This window comes from Bolinopsis microptera, chromosome 9, assembly GCF_026151205.1.
Source record: "Bolinopsis microptera isolate Bmic1 chromosome 9, MBARI_Bmic_1.0, whole genome shotgun sequence".
In the NCBI taxonomy this organism is placed as follows: Eukaryota; Metazoa; Ctenophora; class Tentaculata; order Lobata; family Bolinopsidae; genus Bolinopsis; species Bolinopsis microptera.
Genome location: NC_087080.1, coordinates 5,797,348 through 5,823,204, shown reverse-complemented (window position 1 = coordinate 5,823,204; position 25,857 = coordinate 5,797,348). Strand labels below are relative to the sequence as shown.

At 39.1% G+C, this 25,857-nt stretch overlaps 4 protein-coding genes across 4 annotated transcripts in view; 3 read left to right on the top strand and 1 right to left on the bottom strand.

The window, feature by feature from the left end:
- The window catches only part of LOC134821272 (coiled-coil domain-containing protein 63-like), a 108,040-nt gene that overhangs the window by 25,496 nt on the left and 56,687 nt on the right, over nucleotides 1-25,857 (bottom strand). Inside the window, exons 2-5 of the mRNA XM_063831986.1 lie at nucleotides 1,041-1,126; nucleotides 751-847; nucleotides 456-540; nucleotides 49-94 (exon numbers count right to left, since the gene is read on the bottom strand). Coding sequence (XP_063688056.1) covers nucleotides 49-94; nucleotides 456-540; nucleotides 751-847; nucleotides 1,041-1,116 — 304 coding nt within the window. The 5' untranslated portion in view covers nucleotides 1,117-1,126. The remainder of the gene's footprint in view (nucleotides 1-48; nucleotides 95-455; nucleotides 541-750; nucleotides 848-1,040; nucleotides 1,127-25,857) is intronic.
- On the top strand, nucleotides 12,915-14,160 carry LOC134821284 (metallo-beta-lactamase domain-containing protein 1-like). The gene has a single exon (XM_063832005.1). The coding sequence runs from the start codon at nucleotides 12,953-12,955 to the stop codon at nucleotides 13,637-13,639; it is 687 nt and encodes a 228-aa protein (XP_063688075.1). The 5' UTR covers nucleotides 12,915-12,952; the 3' UTR covers nucleotides 13,640-14,160.
- LOC134821271 (uncharacterized) lies at nucleotides 14,160-16,936 on the top strand. The gene has a single exon (XM_063831984.1). The coding sequence runs from the start codon at nucleotides 14,489-14,491 to the stop codon at nucleotides 16,559-16,561; it is 2,073 nt and encodes a 690-aa protein (XP_063688054.1). The 5' UTR covers nucleotides 14,160-14,488; the 3' UTR covers nucleotides 16,562-16,936.
- Nucleotides 17,376-25,493, top strand: LOC134821269 (double-strand break repair protein MRE11-like). The gene is made up of 11 exons (XM_063831982.1): nucleotides 17,376-17,447; nucleotides 17,624-18,025; nucleotides 18,733-18,816; nucleotides 18,982-19,091; nucleotides 22,571-22,717; nucleotides 22,981-23,127; nucleotides 23,362-23,644; nucleotides 23,745-23,825; nucleotides 23,965-24,117; nucleotides 24,263-24,390; nucleotides 24,896-25,493. Exons 1-11 carry the CDS (start codon nucleotides 17,381-17,383, stop codon nucleotides 25,214-25,216), a joined length of 1,923 nt encoding a protein of 640 aa, XP_063688052.1. The 5' UTR covers nucleotides 17,376-17,380; the 3' UTR covers nucleotides 25,217-25,493.

The following is a 25,857-nucleotide window of genomic DNA, read 5'->3' as shown; positions in this document are numbered from 1 at the left end:
CTTTCAAATTCTAATAATCAATATAAGATGTTTTTGTAACTTGCATACCCTCTTTGTCTTTGAGTGTTCTCAGTTTTCCCACGGTCGATTTGTCCTAAATTAATGAAAACTAGTCAAGTAAGGAATTAGTTTAAAACCAAACATATAAGTATGCTTATCATCTGTTAGCTACAAGATGCCAATATAATATAAAACTATGCAAAGCCGTTACAACACCTTACTGGTTCCCAATCAGGGTTTACAGTTGACAAGCACTCAGGTAAGAATGGGGAAATAGCGATCCTGTCAAATGGCAAGCTTGCTTGACATCAGGGTCTCAGTGATATTAAGCTAATGTTGTAGACATTTTAAAAATGTTTGGGGGAAATGAAAGAGGTACGATATATCGGGATTTTACGGTAAATCGAGGTTAAACTGTACTAAAAGAATTAACTGAAAATTTGTTGATTTCTCACCTTGAGCTGATTTTGTGTGCTCCTTGCTAAATTGAGTTCCTTTAGAAGCTCTTCCTCTTCCCTATGCAATTGACGAATTGCCTGTCTGAAAAGGTTACTTTTAGATACGATGTGCATATTCGAGCCTATGTTTTCTTTATGTATCAATTTTTCGTGTGCAATATGAAGCTTTCCGACAAATTTGTTGCCGCATACATTTCCAGAAATTCCAGAAAGTCAGCCATGCCAATAAAATCATAAACAAGTATAATAATAAAGTGGAATGATTTAATGAGGTGACAGTTCCTAATCTTACTTTTGTTTTCTGATTGCATTTTGAGCTTCTTCACTGAATGATTTTGATCCACTGGCTTTAGTTCTGTAGGATTGCTGTAACTTTGCTAATTCCATCTCTGTAAAAGAAAAATTTAAATATCGAAACTGACTTGAATTCAACAAGACTTTTAAATATGGTGATGATCCAAAAAAATCGATGAATTTGGAAAATTCCCTAAACCCGGAATTCGGAAATGATGATCCTGAGAATAGCGTTGAAAAAGACACGATCATATTCTGAATTTACAGAAGTTTTTAAAAATTCCTTACTGAGCTCGTTGACTTCATGTAACCTTTCCTGCTCTGCCTCTGAGCCATCTGATCGTCTACTGTGAGGCCTATTCATCCTACCTGCTAATAAAAGTATTGTAGCAGGATACAAGAATACACAGATACACAAATGATAAGATTACTTTTATTGAATTCACAACAGTCGTATTAGTTAGAGATTAGAGAATGTAAGTAAAAGTGAGTTTAAAGTGATCAATAAATTGATAAAATGAGATAATACCCCCATAATATGTTGTAAAAATATGTGATAATGTGAGGTCGACGATTTTATATTAATGGGGCCGGCGCAAGGGTGAGAAAAAATATTCTACAGTTTTTGAGTTATCACCCTGAAACTTTGGGGATATGTTCTACAGATCCTTAAGAGGACCGGATTTGAGACTTACATTCTTTATTCGATTTTGAAAACAGAAAATCTTTGACCTTGTTTTTTTAATCGAATCAAAATTTATAAAAAATTATAATATCTATCTCCATGATCCACCACCAGCCCCCTAAAATATCAGGTCTGTTGTACATAAATATTCCCCAGTTGTGAGCTATCACTCTTAGACTCCTACTTGTTAACATATTATTATTACATTGAATCGAGATTCGAGAAACAGAAGTCCTTGCCTTTATGCAACCAGTCATACCATTATACTACTGTCTCTTGACTTCTTGATACTGCCCTTCTTCTACTCATGACCCCATAACCTAAGTCTGACACATATTCTCAAAACCCCACTAAATTATAGTTGCTGTTGTGGTGCACACGAAAGCGATAGCAAGAGTGTCCCTTTGCCCCATCAACGGTCAGTCTATTTGCAGTATGACTGGTATGCAACCTTAAAGTAATTTTCTTTGCAAAGATTTCCGGTGTATAGAATTTCCTAGTGTATAATATTGGCATGAAATTGATATTTTTGTTGTGACTGATATTTATGTTTTACTGACTTCTCGCGTCACAAGGTATGGACTTCCTTGGAAGCGTTAAGGGACAAAATGAAACCATGGAAGATTAAGCCTATGATAAAAATGTGTATTGCAATTAAGAAAATGTTATTAATCATTATAATTCTAGCAAGTCCAAACCTTCCCCAAAGCATCTGCTGTAGAATTACAACACCACCAACAAGTTATGTGTGCTATAATAGCATGACCAGATTAATACAGCTGTCTAGGCTGTGGTCATACTTTTCATTGAAGCTACAGTTCAAGCTTTTTTAATCAAATCTAATAGTGAAATAAATTCATCCACTAAGGAATACTTCTGAACAAGCTAACTAGCTGAAGCTGAAGGTTTTTTATTGTTATTGAAACAAAATAAATGCTGTCGAGTGCTAATACTGATGCTACTATAAACGTTTGTATCACTGATATGTTTCATGAACCCTCTCCAGAACGAACACTGGAATTCTAGATTTTTGTATACATCTACTGATTCAAGTTCAAACAGAGTCTAACTATCTGCTTACAGTTAGTTAAACAAAGTTATTCCACACGACGAAAAGATCTTTGAAGATTCAAATCTTTTCAGATTATTTTGAGTCTAGATTGTAGTGTGCTACCCCTGCTACTACTAATTAACGATTTAATTACTTGAACAAGCTTCTTAATTACGTGTTGTTTGTGATACAACTGGGTTTATCAAGCAAATATTAATTATATTATAGCTTGTCACTGTAGTTGTTTAGTACAATAATTCCCTGATTTACTGCAGAGTTTGGGAGAAAGGAATTGAAGCCTCAGTGGGCTTAAACCTCAGTAAATCGGGGTTTGCAGTAAATAGGGGTTCTGATTGTTTACACAATGTTTATTGAGCCCTATTTGGAAAAGGAAATGACTCCAGTAAATTGGGGTTGCTATAAATTGGGCCGGTAAATCGGGTATTTACTGTACATAGAAAACATTTTCATTAGATCACACTCATCCACAAAATTAGGCAAAATATGCAACAACTTAACACACGATCTTTTTTTCTGGATAGTTGTGGCGTAATTTGCTGCAGCTAAATGTCTGTGTAACAATTAGTTTTCGGAGTAAGGTCAGGTAGGTGTCAATCCGGAGGGTTACACTTTCCCAACCTGGCCAGTGTGAAATGCATGCTCAAATTTTTTAGAACCAATTTTGAGAAGTTGTGGGCTTACTTTTGTCACTGATGAAAAATCTTTACTACAACTAATTCCGATATCAAAGTGGTTTAATCAAATAGTATGGTAAATCTGGGTTTAACTGTATTCAGAATATTGTTAGCACCATAACGAGAGTGAGCTCTGACTTAAGATCATGAATCCTATTTTATAGGAACTCCCCACAGTACAGATCCTAACAGAACATTATACAATATTTGATTATTTGAAAGGCCACCCATAGCCCTTAGGGCAGTATACACAATTTATTTTGAACAAAATAAAGTTGCTATCCCTGGGTTGAAACGAGCTGCACCTACTTACAATTTAAGCTAGACCCGCCTTGCAAGGACTTTCAGTCCTGCGACCTCAACAGATCATGGCAGACCTAAATATAGTATTATGCCTTGTACTTACTTGTACTTGGAAAGGTCTCCTCCTAGTCGTTGGAGTGGCTAGCTCCACATAGTAACTCCTTTCTCCGGTGTATTAGACCTCTCCAGTGAACCCTGTCTGTAGCTTGTTGTTCTGCATCTTCTATCGTGATGTTATCGACACCTGTGAAGATTGCTGCATCCTCCCGGACACATGACAACCAGTTTTTCCTAGGTCTACCCCTTGACCTTTTACCATGCTTTGGGATCCAGTGCAGAAGATAGTTGGGTATTCTTTCTTCTGGCATCCTCACCACATGGCCAAACCATCAGAGTCTAGCTGCTCGTACGAAAGTATCAACAGGGGCGATGTTAGCCCGCTTAAGTACATCAGCATTAGATACATGATAAAACCATTTGATTTTCAGGATTCTCCTCAGACATCTATGATGGAACACCTCAAATCTTTTCATCTGTGTCTGTGTGGTATTCCATACCTCACTTCCATAGAGCAGTATAGTGAGAACAGCCGCTTTGTAAATCCTGATTTTTGTTGGAGTCTTGATGCTGCGACTGTACCATATACTGCTAAGCTGATAGAATGCCCCAGAGGCCTTTTGAATTCGAGCTGATAGTTCTTTGTCAATTGTTCCATTTGCACTGATGATTGCACCCAAGTAAGTGAAATTGCTGACCTGCTGTATTGGGAGACCTTCCACATTGATGTCCATAGTGTCGTCTTTAGAATATGGCCTCTGCGATGCACTTTTGCTGACAACCATGCTCTGTGTTTTGCCAGCATTAATCTTCAGACCCGCATAGGCACTGTATTTGCAGAGAAGGTCAGTGGTTTCCTGCAGCCCCTCTTTTGAGTTATCTAACATGGCCATGTCATCAGCGTAATCAGTGTCCAAGAGATGTTTCTCTTCTACCCCGGGGGCTGGCAGCTGTAATAAAGCCCCCTTGCTAATGACCTTGTTTAGTTCCATAAGGTATGCCAAAAAATTCAAACAAAAGTTGAATACTGGTGGTCCCTGTATGTCAACTTGCCCAGTACCCGAGTTGACATCAAACCAACCTGTAACCTCTCCATTGACCATAACAGCACTAACTGTGTGAGTGAAGAACGCCTTCATAATTCTAATGTACTTGTCAGGTAAGCCGTGGCCGTAGTGCTGCATACTTCTCCAAATGAACTGCCTGTCAATCGAATCAAAAGCTGCTTTGAAATCAACAAAATTAATATACAGAGGGATATTATACTCAATGCATTGGTGTATAATACAGCGGAGTGAATAAACCTGGTCAATACATGAGCGATTCTGTCTAAAACCACTTTGATTCTCCCGGAGGAATTTTTCCATGCCATTGCTAAGTCTCCGCAGGAGTATCATTTGCAGGAGCTTCGAGGCTGTGGATCTTAATGTAATGCCTCTGTTGTTAGCGCAATGAGAGGTGTCACCTTTCTTTCCAACGATGATGATAACACCTTTGGAGCAATGCTCAGGAATCTTCTCATCTTCCCACACTTTCTTGAACAACACAACTAGTTGATCGACCAACCCATCCTGTCCATACAGATGCTCGTTGGTGATACCATCCACTCCTGGACTTTTGTGATTCTTGAGTTTTTTGAGGGCATCAACAATCTCGTTTCTTGTAGGAGCTTCATCCGAATCGGAAAGGTCGTCAAAACTGGGTTGCGGAGGGATGTTGTCTAGGTCAGAAATATTGGCCTCTTGCGGGGGAGGGTTCAATAGCCTAGAGAAGTGCTCTTTCCACCTTTCTTTCTGGGCATGTGGGTCGGCAATCAACTGGCCAGATACGTCTCTAACTGCAGTTGACTGCTTCTTCTTCTTTCCAGATATGACATTGATATTCTGCCACACCTCACGTTGCTGACCTTTTCTCGCAGCTTCTTCCAAGTCATTGGCCATTCTACGTGCCCAGTTGTTATCGTCCACCTTGCTACTTTTTTTAAAGAGCTTATTCAATCTAGAATACTCTGATCTGTTAGCGTTCGAATTAGGGTCTTTACGCTTAAATTCCTTACGGTTCTTCAATAATTCTTTTGTCTTCCGAGATTGGTGCCTGTCCTTCTTTTTCCGAGGTCTTTGCCCAAGGATTTCCATGGAAACTTGTTGGACAGTTGTCTTGAAGTTGTCCCACATTGATTCCAGGTCAACCTCAGGTTCCAAACAGTCAAATTTGTTTCTCAGAACAATATTGTATTCGGAAACAAGTGAATGATCACGCAGATGCTCAATAGCAGGAATCTCAAGCTTACGTTCCTGCTTCTTTTTCACTGACATAAGCTTCATTCTCAGTCGTGCTCTTACCAAATAGTGATCAGACCCAATGTCAGCCCCCCTACAAACTTTTACATTTACCAAAGAGCCTCCAAACTTCTTACTGATACAGATGTGGTCTATTTGGTTTACAGTACGACCATTAGGCGATCTCCACGTACCTTTATGTATATCCTTTTGCTGAAACATAGTGCCACCGATGGTAAGTTGGTGGGCAATGCAAAAGTCCAACAATCGGGTACCATTGCCATTTGATGAGCTGTGAAGCGAGTGTCCACCAATGACACCTGACATAGAACTGCAGTCCGATGTGACCTTAGCATTAAAATCACCGAGCAGTAATTTTAAATCATGTCGGGGTAACTCATCGAATGTACTTGACAACTGCTGGTAGAATTCATCCTTATCATTATCTGAAGCCCCCTCAGTTGGCGCATATGCCACAACAACAGAGATGTTCAGGTGTTGACTATGCAGCCTTGCACTCAACAAACGGTCAGATATTGGTAGATAGGAAATTAATGAATTTTTAGTCCTCTTTGAAAGGGTAAGACTGACACCTCGCCTTCTTATACCGTCCGTCCTCCCTGAATAAATAAGTAAGGAGCCATTATCCAGTAGCTCTGATCCTGTACCAGGCATATGGGTCTCAGTTATACCCAGCAAGTCCAACTTATACTCAGAGATATTCTCTGATAGCTGGAACAACTGACTTGAACTACTTGTCAGAGATAATACATTCCATGTCCCAAATGTAAGACCTGTTTTAGAATAATTCGCTGGCTGTTTCTTATTAGAGTCGGAGTCCACATGGGTGATCTGTGGAGAAATAAATCTGCTACAATGACGTGTTCTCCCAACACTCATATGGCCACGGGGGTCCCTTAGGCTTTGCCCCGCCACCTTCATACTGGTATCATCCGTCCTTGCAGAGGGAGCCACACACCGTTTCTTGTTGTTACTTTGTGATGTTTCTGCAGCAAATGTTTAGAGAGGAGAAGTTGCCAGCATCTCGCACCCGGTTTTTTATCGACCTTTGCCTGTCTAGATTTATAGTGTTTTGTTGCACGTCATCTGTTTAAACTGGAGTCACCCAGGACAGATTACAATGCTTAATAGTAGCACCTCGAAAAGGATGTGATTCTTCATCACGCACTATGGTCATTGGAATAGGAGAGGTTATCATGGTTACACGATCACTATTCCCTGAGATTAATAATAATCTCTTGCCTTGACCTTGATTTAATAAATTATTAGCCACAGATCTTTCTTCTACTACCTAAATCTCCACACAAAATCCTACATTGTAAAAAACTTGTTGAGGAAAGAAAAATTTAGGAAAGAAAAATTTTTATTTACCACAAAACAATCAATACATAATGTTATATTCATAAATAAATTCAAATTTCAATTTCAAACACATATACAGTACGCCGCGCACACAGCCACAATTTAAAATTGTTCAGAAATTCGTAGGTCAGCTGTAGGCGCCGCGCACATGATCTATTTAATTGTTATCTTACAATACATGTCAATACATATCTTACAATTACATGTCACATTTCTTAATTTCTAGAGCCAAAATTTCAGAAGCAAAATAATTTAAAAGATATTTCTGTCGTTCACGCAGTACAGGCCGTGAACACTGCGACCTAATTAATATAATAATGGAGAGATTCCAAAAAACCGCGCGCTCGTTATTTGTGATTAAATTGAGTGCGCGCCACTGTCAACCGCAGTACCGCTCAAGCATGAGGTACTAAGCGGTACGCAGTTTTGCGTGAGGCGTAGACATTTGTAGCACACGTTTCATTCAACTAATCCATTATGTGACATGTAATTATATTAAAGCAAAAAGAATATTAATTTTAGTAATAATTGACGTAAACATATGTGTTTAAATAACATCTATAATCTAGCGAGTTACTAATACCATTTGTTTGTATTATTGATTATATATGTTTACACTAGCCTATATTATGATGGAGATATACATTGCATTATATAATTGCTCCAATATTCAACACTGCTAAACAACAAATACCTACTCGCCCATCGATAAAGCAGTCGCCAAAACAAAGCTCAAAGTTAATATATCCTCGTACTTCGTTTTGGAAACTGTAGAATTCCAATAAATAATTAGTGTTTCAATTGTGTATTCGATGGGCAAGCACTCGCCACTCGAGGCCGAGACAAACGGCACCAGCTCCGCCCTGCAACCATGAAGTAATGTAAGCAGTAAGGCGGGGCGGTGGTGTGCGCCGTTTATACGGCCCACAGCACGAGACATTTTGAGCTCCAAGACTTAAGACTATCAAAGTCCCGAATTAAACATAGCGACTTACCATCGTCAGCCGTCAAAAATTTAGAATTTGTATGTTATAAACTCTACACCTGCTATCAGTATAACATGTAATTTAGTTTGTTATTGGCTAAATTTTCAACTCGATCAAGCGATGCAGACGGATGAACTAGGCTTCTCCTCCGTCAAAAACACAATGAGAGGGGGTTGTGGAAGGACACGAACACTATTCGTTAACTCGTACCCCGGGTACCCCCTAGAACCGTGTCCCATCAGAGAGAGCCCATCACCCGTCAGATCGAAAACAGTGTTTTAGTTTTGATATATGCTGTACCAATTACAATAAATGGTAAGTCAAGGCTGACGTTGGTAGCAAAATATAAAGTGACACGTCACAACAAAATAACCACTACACACTACACACTATATATACGCTATAACTATTGTACACAGTACACAGTATAACTTAAATATAAAATATAAACAAGTTACAAGAGACAAAAGGGTTTACAGAAGAGTTTTACATCGGCTCAGCACCGCCAGGACATTGGCTATACACGTGGATCAATTAGTTTGATTTGGTATGGCTCGACCGGGAAAGTGGTCGAAATTAGTGCTCTTAATGAGTCATCACTGTCGTCTGAATATTAGAGCGGGAACTTCCCAAGTTTCGGCCGACAACGCGCACAGCATCGGCGCGCAATGCTATGCGCGTGCCCATATTACTGTGTCATTCGGCGGTTGCGCTCAGCGTAACTGGGAATGAGTTGTATGTTGTTTACCTAAATTCAAGCATGGTATTCATAGATAAGCTTGTCAGTCAGTAAGTGCTTAAGTGGGAATAACGGGCAAATGAATATCACTTCATAATCAGAATTCAGTGAAATTTCTGTCACACCACTCAGTTCCATACCGGTTTTGAGCTCTTAGAAGTGACTGTTTAAGTAAATTCTTGACAGATCCGCATGTGGAGGTGAAATTTAACGGGCCAAATTTACGGAATTCGTTCCAAAGCAGAATTCGTTCCAAAGAGAACGGTCTATAGAAATCATCAGCCACAACTTACACTAAATACATACTATGTAAAACTAACTACACAGTATCGGCTCGTAGATAGAATGTGAACACAACATATAAAAGTTCATAAATTCTGATCACAAGTCAGTGTACTTGTAGATAAGGCTCTAGCTCTCACTAACCAATTAACTTTATTGTCTCCATCCATTACCATGTCAACTAGCCGCGCGCAGCACACGAGGGTTGCTTGCGGTAATGTGATGTATTGTGTAGCTAGCCTGTGGTCAATGAATGAACAACGCGAGTATATTTTAATGTATACAATGTAATTTGTATAGTATTATGTAATAAGCGGAAGCCCAATTTTATATTTGTACATGGCACGCGTAAAGTGTACTGATGTGTATCAATATTATTATTATGAAGTGAGCTGATAGAGCTTATATTTATAGTTATAGTGAATGGAAATCTAGCGTCCGCCAAAACGAAAAAACGGGCGAAATTACAGCCTCACCCTGGGTCACCTAAATCAGCCACATCCCACTTTTCCATACAAATATTCACATTTTAATAGTTCTTACTGTGATTTAAATACAGCTACCATGATGATAGTCGAATAAAGAATCGGTTAAATAAAAAATAACACATTATCTATCTATCAGGGAGAGAATTGACTTATGAAATTACTGAAATGAATGTTTTAAATAATATTCTATATACACAGGTTTTCAGCAATGGTCATTGTTCAGCTATAACAGGTAAAATGTTTAAAGACACCCTCACAACATAAAAACCAATTTAATAAATGAAAAGAAAAGGTAGCAACTTTTTAAATCAGGGAAAAATGTATTTTAAAAACCCTCTATGAGGCAAGTATGAAGTACATTTTTAAATGATACAGCACACAGCAGTTTACATGCCCACTGTAAAAATTAGCAGTTGAGGCCCTTAAGGGTAGGACCTACCAGGACGCGCGCCGAGTTGGACTCGTCGACGGTATATGGAACAGATATTTTACGTGTATCACCTGTTAAGCTAGTTCGCGTCGAAGCGGCGAAGTCCTCCAAAGTTTGTACGATACAGGGGAGCCGCGCACTCGTGCGCGGCGGGCCATACAGCGTATGACAAGATGTTTATAAGTTTATAACCTACCAGGACGCGCGCCAAGTTGGACGTGGACGATCGATCGTCGACCAAACAAATATATTTTACAAGTGTCACCGTACCCGTTAAAACGATGTCAAACCTTCCGGCTTCCAGATCGTTGTTTCGAAAATTTAAAAAACAACAATCTCGTCAGGATATGATACAAAACAAAAATGTTAATTGGAGCGGTGCGATGAAGCGGCGAAGTCCTCGAAAAAATTAATTATTTACTGTTGGCGTGATTAATTTACAATTGCAAACGTGTCATGTCGTGTTTTCCTTTCATCGTAGAAACGCAAACGCTAAAGTAAAAAACAATGGGGTCACAATTCGCATATCCATGTGAAAAACATGGATACTTTTTAAAATTAACTTGATTATATAATAATTAATTCGGCTGTACCAAAACATATATCAAAAGTTACATTAACGTTGCGTTGGGCCGCTGGAGGACTTCGCCGCTTCGACGCGCCACGCGAACTAGCATCGTTGCTCTGCTTCGCAAAACAACAATCTCAATGGGTTGACATCGTCAACCAAGTTGGGCCGTTAAGCTATAACAACAAATATGCGCAAACTAGGCACTATCAATACTACAGTTTATAAATTGACGAACCATTATTCCAAAATGTTTAATACAATTATTAAAATTGAAGTTAAACAATCAATGATCAACAAGACTCTCTGTTTAATCATTTATTAAAATTTTGCGCGCCGCGCACACTCCACAATAAAATAGAAATGAAATCGAGCGCTATCAAAATGTTTGAGCAATCCAATAGTATACACTGTTACAGGGTTATTTGCTGGATACATTATAATCGTAAAGCCAATCTTTAGACATATTTTCACCGGTCAATCGATTGAAAGTAGTCTCAAGTGATATAAATTTTAGAGTCCGATACAAATTTTCTACTTTGTTATCGACTTCCCTTAGATTTAAACTCCGTTATCTTTTAACACTGATCACTTGGTCGCCTTTTTTGGGACACTCTGTATATAAAAACCATGAATATTTGTCATTAACAATCTGCATGCACATAAATCTGCATGCACATATTCAGCCTTCACCAAAGGAATATGCCACCGATGGAGGTTCTTCATGAGAACAATACCTGACATTGCAGAGTACTTTGCCCCACTGGAGAGCAAGATCATGCATGTGCTCATTCCAGCCCTCCTCGGTCGTCCAGTCAACCAGCACGAGAGAGATATCCTCGAACTTCCTGTTCGTTGTGGCGGGCTAGGCATCATCAATCCTGTCAGAATAACATCCCGTGAATATGCTTACTCAGTAGCGGTAACTAAAGACCATGTGAGTTTGATCAACCAACAAGACCCGGATATCACCAAGCTGGACATGGGCAAGATAAAAGAAAAGAAAGAAGAACTGAGGAAACAGAAAGAGGAGTTTCTCTCTCAAAGGTTCAAGGTGCTCCACAAAGAATCAGATCATCAACTAAAGAACCACTTAGACCAAGCAAGAGAGAAGGGAGCCTCAACATGGCTTTCGACACTACCACTGAAAGACCTCAACTATGTTCTGAACAGGCAGGAGTTCCAAGACAGCATACGCTTAAGGTATGGTTGGAAGATCCAAGGAGTGCCCTCTAAATGTGCTTGTGGAAATGTTAATAGTATCTACCACGCCCTTGACTGTAAACTAGGCGGATACGTTAGCATGCGCCACAACGCTATTAGAGATACTGCTGCTTTCTTCCTCCGAGAAGCAAAGTGTAAAGATGTAAGGATAGAACCAGCACTCCTGACAGTCCAACCAAGCTCCTTCTCAAGAAAGACCAACACCCAGGATGAAGCCCGTCTTGATGTTGCAGCTGTCGGATTGTATGCACCCTTTGAAAGAACATTCTTTGACATTAGGGTCACACATCCTAACTGTGACACAAACACATTTAAGACGCTAGATAAGATCTATAAAGATCACGAGAAAGAAAAGAAAGATTTGTATGAAGAGAGAGTACTTCAGTCAGAGAAAGGATCCTTTGTCCCTCTAGTCTTCACAACCTCTGGAGGTATGGGACCGCTATGCACTGTATTTGTAGATCGTGTCTCTGAGATGATAGCTGACCATAAAAAAGAAGCCAAGAGCCAAGTCAAAAATCATATCAGAACACGATTCAGATTTGATCTGTTAAGAAGTACACTCATTGCACTAAGAGGAATCAGAGGAAGATCAACGGCCCAGCATCTTGAACTGCATGACATCTCCTTCAACCTCATCCCCCAGAAGACGAGCTTTGAGGTCTCCTAGATTTGTTTATGTAAATTTTGATATTTTACTGTACTATTTTATGTTGTATATAATTTTACGGACGAAATGATCCCAGGGGGGACTCCCAACCCACCGCTTCGGCGGGTAGTTGACGCACCTTTCACAAGCAAGAGCCACTTTGGTCTACTTGCTGTGAGGTGTCTCAGCTACATGGGTTGGGGGTCCCCCCTTTTTTTTTTTCTTTTTTTTCTTTTCATAAATCAGGCTACATTGAAAATTCAAGTCTTTTGCAAGCCTTGCTAAAATTTTACGAAATTGTTCCTCCCCCTAGTAACGCCCATGTGGTCTATTGATAGTTCATAATTCATACCTAAATATTCAGGGCCCTACAGTGTTTCGATGTATGAAGTTCATGTATTACAGCCAGGATATTCTTCTGTCAACTCTAATGGATCAATGTGTGCTAATGGGACAAGTACACTTATCATTGGACCTGCCAAAAAAGTAATTGTTGACACACTATCACCATGGGACAGAGATGCAATGATAAACTGTCTTCAGCGTTATAATCTAAAGCCTTGCGAAATTACTCATGTTGTTTGCACCCATGGACACCCAGACCATACAGGAAATAATAATTTGTTCACTGATGCAAAATTACATATAGTTGGAAACTCTATCTATCACAAAGACATTTATTATGAACATCACTTTGCTAATGGTACCCCATATGAAATAGACGGCAGGAAGCTATATGTTCACCCCACTCCCGGGCACACCCTAGATAGCACAAGTGTTGTGGTAAACACGAGGAAAGGTCGTGTTTGTATAGCAGGTGATCTGTTTGAGAAAGAAGAAGATATCAAAGACTCTGGTATTTGGAAGGAGGCTGGATCTGAAGATGAAGCACAACAAATCAAGAACCGTTCCTTGATGTTGCTCTTATCAGATTTCGTTGTTCCAGGCCATGGTCCAATGTTCAAGGTGACTAATGAAATGAAGATAGAAGCACAGACATCTTTAAAAGAAGTGCCAGATCTTGAAAACAAGTTTGGACTTTATCTTCCAAAGACACCAAGGTCTTAAATGTCATCATTTGGATAAATCAGACATTCAGACAGTACAAGTTAATGTTTTTGTTTCAAGAAATTGGAGTTGACGAAATGGTTTGATTGAATAGTTTATTAAAATTATATTGCAATCACTCATTTGCAATTAGTGACAGCTTTCTATCACACTACTGTTTTTATTTTCCATTGTTTATTTTGTTTGTTTGTTGTGCAATTGAATGCCTTTGACATTGACGAATTTGGGCAGTACCCTCACCCACATTTTTCATCACTACTATGAGTCCAAATTCTAAGCCCAAGTTTTTAGTGCTTTATTGTATTGTGTTTAAAATTTAATCACCTAAATTTTGCAAATGTAAGGTATTATTCACAGGATCGTGTTTTGAATCGTAAATTTTTATTACTTGCTCCCTTATTTAAGTATTTAATTTAGTTTTTGTTTAAAAAGTGATCATTATATACATAGTTAATTTGTTTGTAATATTATATTTTAAGACAGTGAAAATGATTTCTATTTATTATTGAACAAGAACAGTATTTCAAGCTCATTGTTATTGATGATTTAATTTGTTTCACTGTTGAAAATTCATCTTCAAACTTTAAGAAAAATCTATCTTCAGACTTCTAAGGAATGGAATCAATATTGATGTATCAAAATTCAACATCATTAAAAGTAAACTATTGAATTTATTGTTGAAAACATCTAGGGATAGGCACTGTGTGTTCACATTAAAAATAAAACCAAGATAAAATCAGTAACGTCTTTTCTTATTTTTACTGCTACAATATTAACTAAACAATAAAACTGTTTCAGGGCTAACATTGCCTCTCTAAATCAAAGAAAGAAAGACAGTTTAGTAGTGGAATGATAGGGAGAGCAGCAAAGAATTTTTATGGAACATTATCTGCTCGTCAAAATTTCCATACCATCGTTTCAAAGGAGGTTAATAAAGCATTGGTTAATCAGCAGCCTGTTTTAGCTTTAGAGTCAACAATAATAACTCATGGTTTGCCAAATCCAGAAAACTTGCATATGGCACAATCAGTTGAGGATATCTGCCGGAGCAATGGAGTGACTCCTGCTACTATAGCAGTCATGAGAGGCTCTCCCTGTATTGGAATTTCCAGTGAGGAACTTTCAGAACTTTCAAATGGTTCTAAATCTTATGTTAAGATTTCAAGAAGAGACCTAGCTCCTACAATTCAACAAAAGTTAACTGGGGGCACGACTGTGAGTGGGACTATGGTCCTCGCTGATCAACACAACATTCCGGTATTTGCAACTGGAGGAATCGGGGGAGTACATCGTGGTGGTGAGGATACTCTGGACGTAAGTGCAGATCTCACTGAACTTGGTAGAACACCTGTTGCTGTTGTGTGTGCTGGAGTTAAGTCAATCTTGGATATTGCCAAGACCTTAGAATATTTGGAAACTCAAGGAGTAACTGTAGCGACTTTTGGAGAAACAAGAGATTTTCCAGCTTTTTTTACTGCTAAAAGTGGTTTGCTTTCACACACCAATGTTCGAACTGCTAAGGAAGCTGCTGAGATGATCTATGTTAATAAACAGCTTAATTTAGGCTCTGGGATAGTGATAGCTGTACCCATTCCTGAACAGTTTTCTGCAGATGGTCTTGAAATAGAGAATGCCATCCAAACCGCCCTCAAAGAAGCAAATGATGCTGATGTTGCAGGTAATTTGATTACCCCTTTTATATTGCAAAGAGTCTCTGAACTTACCTATGGTAGATCACTCAAGACTAACTTGGCTCTAGTACGCAACAATGTACATGTAGGCAGTCAGATAGCTTTAGAATTGAGTCATATTCAACGCCTTGATCAATCCCGAAAAGTAGAGTTAAAATCGAAAGGTGAAACAAAAGACAACAAAGTACTAGTTGTAGGAGCTGTTAATGTTGATATTCTGTGTACCAAACATGAAGAAACAACCGTTGGTAAAGACTTGGCGCAGGGAAATATCCAGCATGTTATGGGTGGAGTTGGGCGTAACGTAGCAGAGTGTCTAGCTAAACAGGACATCAAAAGTACTTTGATCAGCGTAGTGGGGGATGACAATTTAGGAAGACTAGCTCTGGAGTGTTGCAAGGAGAGTGGTATGGACACCACTAGGATTGTAGCTCAGCCTGGTGCTTCTACTCCTGTTGCTCAATTAACTATCAAGGACGGCGATGTTTTGGAGGGTATTTGCAACTTTTCTGCTCACTCACATCTCGTCCCCAACTTGATACCAGAAGCAGACATTGCCAGTTCGAGATTTGTTGTCCTGGACTGTGACACTCCTGTTCAGACAGGTATTTATGTTGCTGAGAGTTGTTCCAAACTTAGTGTCCCACTCATCCTGGAACCGACTGCTCCATTAAAATTCAAGCAGTTTGTGGCTGCTGGAATTCTGCAGTTTACTTCCATAGTGACTCCCAATGTAACAGAGCTAGCTGTAATCACTGACGATAAGAATGATTTTGCCATTCCTAGTCTACTGAAACCGATACCAAAAGATATCTCCCAAATATTGCCTCAAATGTTGCAGTGTCTTAGCAAGATGTCTCGGAAGACACAATTCAGATCTGTTCTTACCACTCTAGGAGAGAAAGGTGTCTTATATTGTCAGTTATCTGAAGACAACATTCTTCAAATCGTTCATCTTCCAAAAGCGCCAGAAAAGCCACACATCAAATCTTCCAGCGGAGCTGGAGACTCCTTTCTTGGTGGTTTTATTGCAAATATTTGTAAAGGTAATGGTATTGAACAGTGTTTAAAGGGTGGAACGTTTTGTGCTTTTAAGAGTTTGAAATCACACGAAACAATCAGTGGAATGATTAGTGATGATGGATTAGCTGCTAAAACGATTAAATCTTGGAATGAACTGGGGTGGAATCTTTATGTTTTCTATGAAGGTGAGTTTAAATTTGAAAAATGAAACATTCTAAAGGTCTTTATAATACATGATAGATATTTATTTGCAGATTTTATTACTGTTTTGTTTTATGTTTTTAGATACCTATAATAATTGACGATGCCAGATGAATTTATATTAGTTTTGTTTTTATACAGCGACCTAAATGTTTGGTTAAGTTTGTATTGTGCTTATATGTAAAACTTGAATACTAATTATTCCTTTACTTTCCTTTAGCTTAAGCGATACTTTACTTAAGTGATACTCCTTTACAAAAGAATTTATAGATGATTCAAGTACCTATTAATAGATGATTCAAGTACTTAACTTACAGATATTTATTAATAGTACATTATATTATATATTGAGAACTTCCGAATGTTAGTTCATTTTTTTTCAGTGACTACCACGTTTTTTACTGCTTTCCTGTACGGCACACAGATGCCTGTATTTTATCATCAAAAACGGGCGACGGTTCCAATTCTAGGTGGCCTAGTGGTTAGAGCATCCGCCTTCTGCGCAGAAGGTCCAGGGTTCGAATCCCAGTGTCACCTAGTCTAGGGAGTAGCTAAGGATCCATTGGATCTATGCGATCTCCTCGGTCGACTCAGCCGAATGATGGGAAACTTGATTGAGGGTTAAATGAGGAGGGGTACCTGTTAAAAGTTCAAGAAACTTCCTAGGATACCCCTTCAGTACATACTGTAAACATAGTACTATTAACTATTAATTCTGCGTTTGAGTATTCTACACGCAAATTATTCGGATATGTTGAAAAAATTTAATAACAACATGCTATAATTTATTGCACCTTTCACATGATATTTATTATTAATTGAGCAGATGACCGGTGATGATGACTCGCAAGATCCCCCTGAAGAAGAATCATTTTCTGTTTTAGTTGCAACAGGTAAATTATTGTTCACATCAGACCCCATGACTTTTTATCGACGTATTTATTTCAACCAAAAAAAATATTTGAATTTAGTAGGATGTAGAAATCAGGAATATGGTATATTTCACGAGTTTAGCTTTTATTCAGTTTTTATTTTTAAATCGGTAACTTAACACCGATACACTCCTCAGATACCCACTTGGGATACGCTGAGAAGGATGCTATCAGGGGTGAGGACAGCTTCAGGGCCTTTGAAGAGGTACTCCAGCATGCTGTAGACCAGCAAGTAGATATGATCCTGCTGGGAGGGGACCTGTTTCACGACAACAAGCCAAGTCGCACCACAGTTCACAAGGCAACTACCTTACTCCGCAAATACTGCTTTGGAGACAAGCCCATCCAGATCGAGTTTCTCAGCGACCAAAAAGCAAACTTTCACACTTCCCACTTCCCACGTGTTAATTACGAGGATCCCAACTTGAATGTGGGGATTCCTGTGTTCAGTATCCACGGTAACCATGACGATCCTGCTGGACCTCAGGGATTGTGTGCTCTTGACTTGTTGAGCGCTAGTGGGGTTATCAACTATTTTGGTTCGTCTTCTTAAATAATTTTAATGAAATGTTGATTAAGCTATTGAACAATATCATATTATTATGATTGACGTATCAGTGACGTACTACTTACATTATTCGGTTATTCCATCGAAAATTGCGGTTCTCTCATTTAAGCTTAACAAGTACAATGGGTACTGCTTCGCTCTAATACTAACAATACTAGTGTAACCCGTGCCTTCGGCCGGGACTTTACTGTCACAGTTGCAATGTAAAAGTGTACAACCGCATTATATAATATTTGATATCACGCATAACGCTGTCTTATGAAAGTATGAAATCTCCCTACAGTTGAAACAAAGCGGCCGCAAGATTGAGCTCTAAGCTTATAGTATTACGTGGGGCTAAACTAATTACGGTACATGTTATCCTCCTCGTTCTCTCTCCCATCCATTTATGTCACATTTCTGGAACAAAATCATCAATTAAACCACTTACCACCGGCCGATTTTTATAAAATTTGCTTATGGGCTTCGTCAGAGTTTTGTCAGCACTATACCAAAAAAACCAGTCCCGTAACTATTACCGTTTTTTTTGTATAACCGTTCGGAAATTACACACAGACACACAGACACACAGACACACAGACACACACACATTCTGGTGTTATTAAGTTGATGAGCTTACGTTGGCTCTTCGGCCACGTTATAATATGCGCTAAATTCTTTATTAAAGTTTGTCTTCAGGAAAAGCTACATCAGTGGACGAGATAGTGATAAACCCGCTACTTATGAGAAAGGGTCCTACCAAACTTGCTATCTACGGTCTTGGTAATTCCTACATTCCATTTCATTTAAATTAAATGCTATAAAGGAATGTACATTTTAAAAGACTTGTTTTTAACTTGCGTGCCAGTACATGATACCATTAGGCTTGCCTTTTAAACTATGACTAGTCCCATTTTCAGATGTAGCACTTAATAATATTTTATTTAGGAAGTGTGAGGGATGAGAGGTTACACAGAATGTTTTTAAACAACAAAGTACGAGTAACAAGACCCGAGCAGGACCGGGACGACTGGTTCAATATCTTTGTTATTCATCAGGTGGGCTTTTCATCTCATTTTAGATTAATAATTATTCCTCGTTTTATATTTTACGGGTTATGGTTTACTGCTGAGTGCTGATACACTACAGAGTGACACTTGTAAACATTAAACAACTGCCAGATTGTTCCCTGTGGTCACGTGATGTTGTGATGACGTCACGTGGTGTTGTGATGATGTCACGTGGTGTTTTGGTTGTTTTCAATCACATCCCTTTAATTCTTTCTCTGAGAAAAAAAAGATCCTCTGGCAGATCATAATTACTGTAAATACTGAAGTATTACTTATTTTATTTTGATGTGAATGATTATTTTATTTAATTTTCTAGCCCATTATGGGACAGACGAGAGTGTCAAAATAAAACAGACAAGTTGCTTAAAAAAATTACTTCTACGACATATTTGATAAATCTACAATTCCATTTAAGGGTTCAAACCAAAGAATCTAGTATTACTGTATACTCTAAGTCTAACAGCTCATGTTTGCACTAATCAATTCATCGTTAGCTCCAGGACCATTCTCTCCTCCTTCCTTGGTCTTCATCCAGCAGTTGTTATCAGACTTTTTCAGAGTGAAGGAAACACAGTCAATAGCGTCAAAGCAGCTTGTTCGGCACTCCTCGTATCCACTGGATTTGAAATCTCTCAAATCTGCTCCCCCGAAATCAAATCCGTCCTGGGCACATGTCCTGTCGGAGGCATCAAATCCAGGGAAACATTCTATGTTCATACTAACTAGACCATCCTTTGGGTAAGGTCCTCTTCCTCCTCCCCGCTTGTTTTTCAGCCAGCAGTAGTTGTCAGATTTTCTAAGTGTGAAGGACTGACATTCCTCGGTGTCTCGGCAGTGGTTAGCGCAATCGTCCAAGCTTTGTGAGAAGAAAGATTTGAGGTCAGCTCCACCAAAGTCAAAGTTATCTCTCTTGCAACTACTGTCAACATCTGATCTGTCACACTTGAGGTTCATGCTGGTCAGACCACTTTTTTGGGACGGTCCATTTCCGCTTTTCTTGTTCTTCAGCCAGCAGTAGTTGTCTGAGTCCCGGGTTGTGATAGACTTGCAACCAGCTTCCTTGCTACATTCCATGGCACACTCTTCAAGGCTTGATGCGAAGAAACTTCGGATGTCAGCTCCCCCAAAGTCGAATCCAGGTCTCGCACAGTTCATGTCGTATGCTGGTTCCGGTTGAGGTTCTGGTTCTGGTTCCGGTTGAGGTTCTGGTTCTGGTTCCGGTTGAGGTTCTGGTTCTGGTTCCGGTTGAGGTTCTGGTTCTGGTTCCGATTTTCTACAGGAGTAATCACAGGCATTCAGCTGGTTCTCCACCTTTGCGCATTTCCTCAGCTCCTTCTTCGACAGGACCCCATCTCCAGAGGTGCAATTGGCTTCTGATTTGTATCCCTTCTCAAGACATGCCGCAAAAGCATCTATATTCTTAGAACATTTCTTTGAATTTGCTTCAACGACTGCAAGCACAGCTACGGTAGCCACTAGAAATACGAAAAGTCTTGCCATTGTGATAGCACTGGATCAATACTCAAAAGTGAGGAAGAGTTCTCGTGAAGGCCTTTTAAAGCAATAATTCGTCATCGTCCACCCTGAATAAAGTCAGTTTATTTTACACGATAGGTGATCATGTGATCCGCCCTCGTGTCCACCCTTTTAGAAAAATTCTGCCCTTGCGTCCTACCCCCTCGTATTATCCGCGATTGTGTCCTTCGCCCTCATGTCTGGTTCCCAATTCATTCGTCAAAAGAGAGCCCCTTTGTCCTGAATTCGCAGCCTATAGTCGGTGCTGAATTCAATAAATTGTGGTTTAGTTATTGTAAAACCACATTTATTCTACCCTCATGAAGTCATAACACCAGCCAGCTCGAGCCGACCAATTTCGATCGAATAGTTTTAATATGGTTAATGATCTCGCCTCTTGGATCCACGAACAGCACACACCAGATTGTGGGGAACAAAAAAGCAGATGAGCTCAGAGCTGGCTAAGCTTGGCACAACCAGCGAATCCAAGTGTCCCATTCCACAATCTTATATCAAACGCCTGATTAACGACTAAGTCACCTGACTGAATCAGGAAGGCTGGCCAACTAATATGGAGTTATGGTGCCAGACACACAAAAATGACATTTGGCACCAAGCATGCCATCATCATCAAAAACCTTAAGACTACATTCGATAACAACAGACTAAAATACAGAACCGCAGTGCACCTTATCACGGGACACTGTGGTCTGAACAAACACCTCCATATCATTTATAAATAAAAAACGAGTGCATGTCCTATGTGCGGTGATAAAGAGGAGACTCACACTTTCTGGGACAGTGCCCAGCTATTGTACAACTAAGAGGGCAATACTTTCAGGATTATTACCTAACCGTCAACGACATCTTTAGCAACCAATATATCATCACTATTTTCAACTTCACAAATCGCACTAAACGAGTGAACTAGAGCCCAACTTTCATGTTTCCTTGACTCCTCATCTCTGGTTATCATCCACTTGGCACTTGAGCGACGAGCGTCTACTCATTCCCCCTCACTTCACTTGCCACTATACCTCCATCATCTCTACATAGATAACTCCGGCAACCTCCTTCAGGGTTTCCATACCTCAGAGGCAGGCAGGGCATGCTAATGCTATCCTTTCATGGACCATATAGGTCCAGCATATCTTTTTTAAAGATTAGAAATTAAAAAAGGTTGCGGTTCCCGTTCTGGTTCCGGTTGCGGTTCAGGTTCTGTCTCAAGTATAGGACACGATGAGTGATCATGTGATACATCCTTTGCGTCTAGCCTTATAAGAAAATTCCTCGTGTCCGGTGTCTGGTTCCTAAGTTATTCGTCAAAATATAGCCCCTTTGTCCTGAATCCGCAGCCTATAGCTATAGTAGGTGTTGAATTAAATAAAGTGTTCTTAAGGTATTGTATAACTAAACCACCTTTATTATCATTTCTCATAACACCAGCCATTAGACGTCTCGAGACGACTAATTTCGATCGAATATTTTTCAAATAAAAAAGTGTTCGATGTGCGTGACCTTAAAACTGAAATGACGTCAATTTCTGTTAACATTATGATAGCATTAACCAACATGACCTATAGTGACTAATGATGCTTTCGAAAACAGAAGCTCAACAACTTTACTCTGGGGCCAGAATAAAGCATTGTAACCAGCTGTTAGCTAGTTGTTAGCCAGTTGTTAGCCAGAATAAAGCATTACCAGTTATTATTAATAGCACCTCTTCATGTGGTCAATATACTTTAATGGAATAGTCTAGGGGTTTCAACAAAGCTAACTTGAAGGGCCGGACTCCAGAGAAATTGAGAGTCTAAAATATAGTAAATGAGGTCACTTGCCAGGAAAGTTAAACGCAAGTTGGGGGCCGTGGTCTAAAAGTAACTACTCAAACGTTTGAAATAGTGATAGCTCCCTATCCAGCACATGTAATGTCTAAATTATGTCTGTTTCAGAACCACGTGAAGCGAGGCTCCCAAGCCACCTCGTATATCCCAGAAGACTTCCTCCCTGATTTCATGGACCTGGTAATCTGGGGTCACGAGCACGACTGTAAACCTGAGCTGGAACACAATGAGACTATCAACGCTTACGTTCTTCAGGTACACTAGTTTGTAACATCTCACACTTTTGTTAAGTGCAGAAATAATTGGGGTGGTCGTTTTTAATTATATTCGACATATTATTATTATGTTGTACTACGTATCAGAATATTTGCGTTCCGCACTCTTTACAAGTTGAATAAAATTGTGAAACCTTTTTATTTTACAATATATTTATCACCAGTCATGCACTAGAGCTAAATCGTATAATTACTAGAACTAAATTATATTTTTACACGTAAAATAAATTATATGTTCATTAGCCAGGGTCCAGTGTAGCTACGTCACTCTCTGAAGGGGAGACTCTGCCCAAACACTGCTTCAAACTCAAGATATGGAAGAAGAACTTCTGTCTCAACAAGATTCCTCTGACTACTGTTCGACCTTTCATCTTCAAATCCGTTTCTCTCGTAAGTTCAAGTAATTTGAGACCTTGGTGAATTAATTTTGGGGTATAGTTGAAGTGAGTGACGAGTGTGTCAAAATTATCCCTTTATCTTGATATGACGTGTATCTACGATTGTACCACTATTATATCGTTAATGCTTTATTTTTTAATTGGTTTTTTACGTTTGTTTTAGGCCATACACCCATACAAAAATTCCCAACAAAATATATCCTGTATACGAATCCTTCCATACCAGATTGATAACGATATAACGGCCGACGAAAAGATCCACGATTTCCTACAATACCATGTTAACGAGATGATTGAACGTGCGAACGAGCTCCGTGGAGATAACAGCAACGCTCCCGAACTACCCCTCATCAGACTGAGATATGAGTACAGCGGCGGCACCATACCCATAAACGGTGCTAAGTTTGGTGTGGACTATCTGACCCAGCTCGCTAATCCTAGAGATATACTGTTATCTGTTAAGAAGAAGGAGTACTCAAGTACCGATAATAAGGCCTCTGCTAGAACAGGTTAGATTGAATCTTCAGTTTTCCACTTCAACTGCCTTCGGTGAAGAATTTTGTTGAACAATTAATGATTCAATTCCAAAATGTCAGTTGTCCTTTTCAGGCACATTAAAAGAGGAAGGTGATGAAGATGAAAACAAGGGCAGCACTAGCCGAGGTGATTTAGCTCTCGAGATAATGAAAGGTTTGTAATTTCAACTATTTCCTGTTATTTATTATCTTCCACTTCTCTACAGCATTAGTCTTTTTGCCAAATTTAATGAATACCCTTATCCACATTCCTTTTTCCTTATCCACATCCAACATATTTTGTATATTTTCAGCGGATAACAAAGAATTTAAGATACTATTTGAAAGCTGTTTGGGTATGGCATCGGATGATTTCGTGGATAAGTTGGAGAATGATAGTGTTAATGAATACATCGATTTTGCTATGGAACGGTGTGAAGATTATCTGAAACAAAAAGCAAAATTCGGTATGTAGGTCTTAAGCAATGTTAATAATAATGGTTAAAAGATTGTGGGTAATTTTGAGAATAGAGTATAGCAGTAATAAAGTATATCAGTAACTGCTACCACCATAGCAGTAAAACCTGAATCAAACAAAATCCCCCTTCACAGGAGATGACCTGACAGAAAAAGTGCGAGTAAGGAAAGCAGTGATGACAAAGGACGATGTTGCTGATGATTGTGAGGAGGCTAGAAGGAGGACGGAGAATAGGAGGCTTGAGAAGCAAGCTAGAGGAGAGGTGACCATCTTACAATCTTACAATCTTACTGCATTATGTTATTATCATTAGAAATACCATTGAAAGGGAAATATATGGATTGAATTACGATCGTTTTAGACGGATTTATTGTGACGTGGCTGAGTCGCAAAGTGTTACGGAAAATTTGTCACTTTTTAACTGCACTAAAAAATTGCTTTATTTAAACCATTGATATGCATGCTTTTCTAGTTTCTAATTGCTTGCGCTTGTTGTGGCAATAAAACACTTGGAGTTTTTAGATATTTCATACCAGATTATGCCTGATGTAATAGCTTCTCGATAAAGTTTAATGATGATGGTTACATGTCTCTTCTTTAGATGTAATTTACGCTATGCTAATGCGTAGTGAGATGTTAAATTTGAATCTGTGGAGAATTTGGTTCCAAACAGTCTCTCAAATAGACTTAGTTCGTTTTAGTGTTATAATGTAAATTCCAGACATAGAAAAGTTCTGATCTTTATTTCTAAACTCGTCATTTTGCAGAGTGACGAAAGAGACGTTGACCGTGATTCAGACCCAGATGCTTTAGATCTCGATGACGAGAAACCTGCTCGAGGTCGGGGTCGGGGTCGTGGTCGGAGTCGTGCACGTGCTAACTCAACACGTGGTACAGCACGTGGTAAAGGCTCACGCGGTGGTGGTAAAGGCTCCCGTGGTGGCAAGGGCGGCGTTAAGACTCCGAAGGGAAATTTGGACTCCTTTTTTTCTGGGACCATGGCAACGTCTAGCAATGCAAGCCCATCAAGGGTATCAAGTAGATCTACCAAGAACACTAAATTATTAGAAATTTCTGATTCTGACTAATAAGCTTAATGAGGTGAATAATTCATGACTAATTCATTTCATGTTATAATATTTCATCTTAAACGGGTCTCTTAATGAAACTTTAATTTTTTAATGAAACTTTTAATCCAGACCAAAATTAATTCAATTTCTGTTGTAATTGTCGTGCTCAGTCGTAATTCTCTGATCATTTTTCAACCTGTAGTTCGGATTTCTATGTCAACACTTTAATTTTTTAGACAATTCATTTTAATTCTACCATTTATATTGTTCTATTTATTTATTTACGAACACCCTATCCAAGTCGTTTACCTCTCAGAGCTGATAGCTATATCATCGATATCTCTCCAACTTACTGTTTTGAAGTAAAAAACGTTGTTGAACCGTTTCCAGGTGTTCTCGTCGTTCTACCCAGGACCCTTATTTTATAACCCTTCTTGGCGTACAATGCAACCTTGGGCTGGACGACGGCTACCGTTTCCAGGCAGTTGGAATTTGGCAACTTCGAGTATTTCAGATCATGATTACATACTGAATACGTGCGCGGCGGAAACATTCTTATACGCATTTCAGCTTTTGGTGCGCGCGCGCATATGCGCTGCCAAACTTGCTTAAAATTAAAGTTAAGCATGCATATCATATTATTATATGCGCATACAATT

Bases quoted from the DNA above. Each gene is read 5' to 3' on its own strand.
- LOC134821269 (XM_063831982.1), top strand. From the start codon at position 17,381: ATGACCGGTGATGATGACTCGCAAGATCCCCCTGAAGAAGAATCATTT. The intron at 23,645-23,744 runs GTTAGATTGAAT...TGTCCTTTTCAG, and splicing joins TAAGGCCTCTGCTAGAACAG to GCACATTAAAAGAGGAAGGT. The intron at 23,826-23,964 runs GTTTGTAATTTC...GTATATTTTCAG, and splicing joins AGCTCTCGAGATAATGAAAG to CGGATAACAAAGAATTTAAG.
- LOC134821271 (XM_063831984.1), top strand. From the start codon at position 14,489: ATGATAGGGAGAGCAGCAAAGAATTTTTATGGAACATTATCTGCTCGT.
- LOC134821284 (XM_063832005.1), top strand. From the start codon at position 12,953: ATGTATGAAGTTCATGTATTACAGCCAGGATATTCTTCTGTCAACTCT.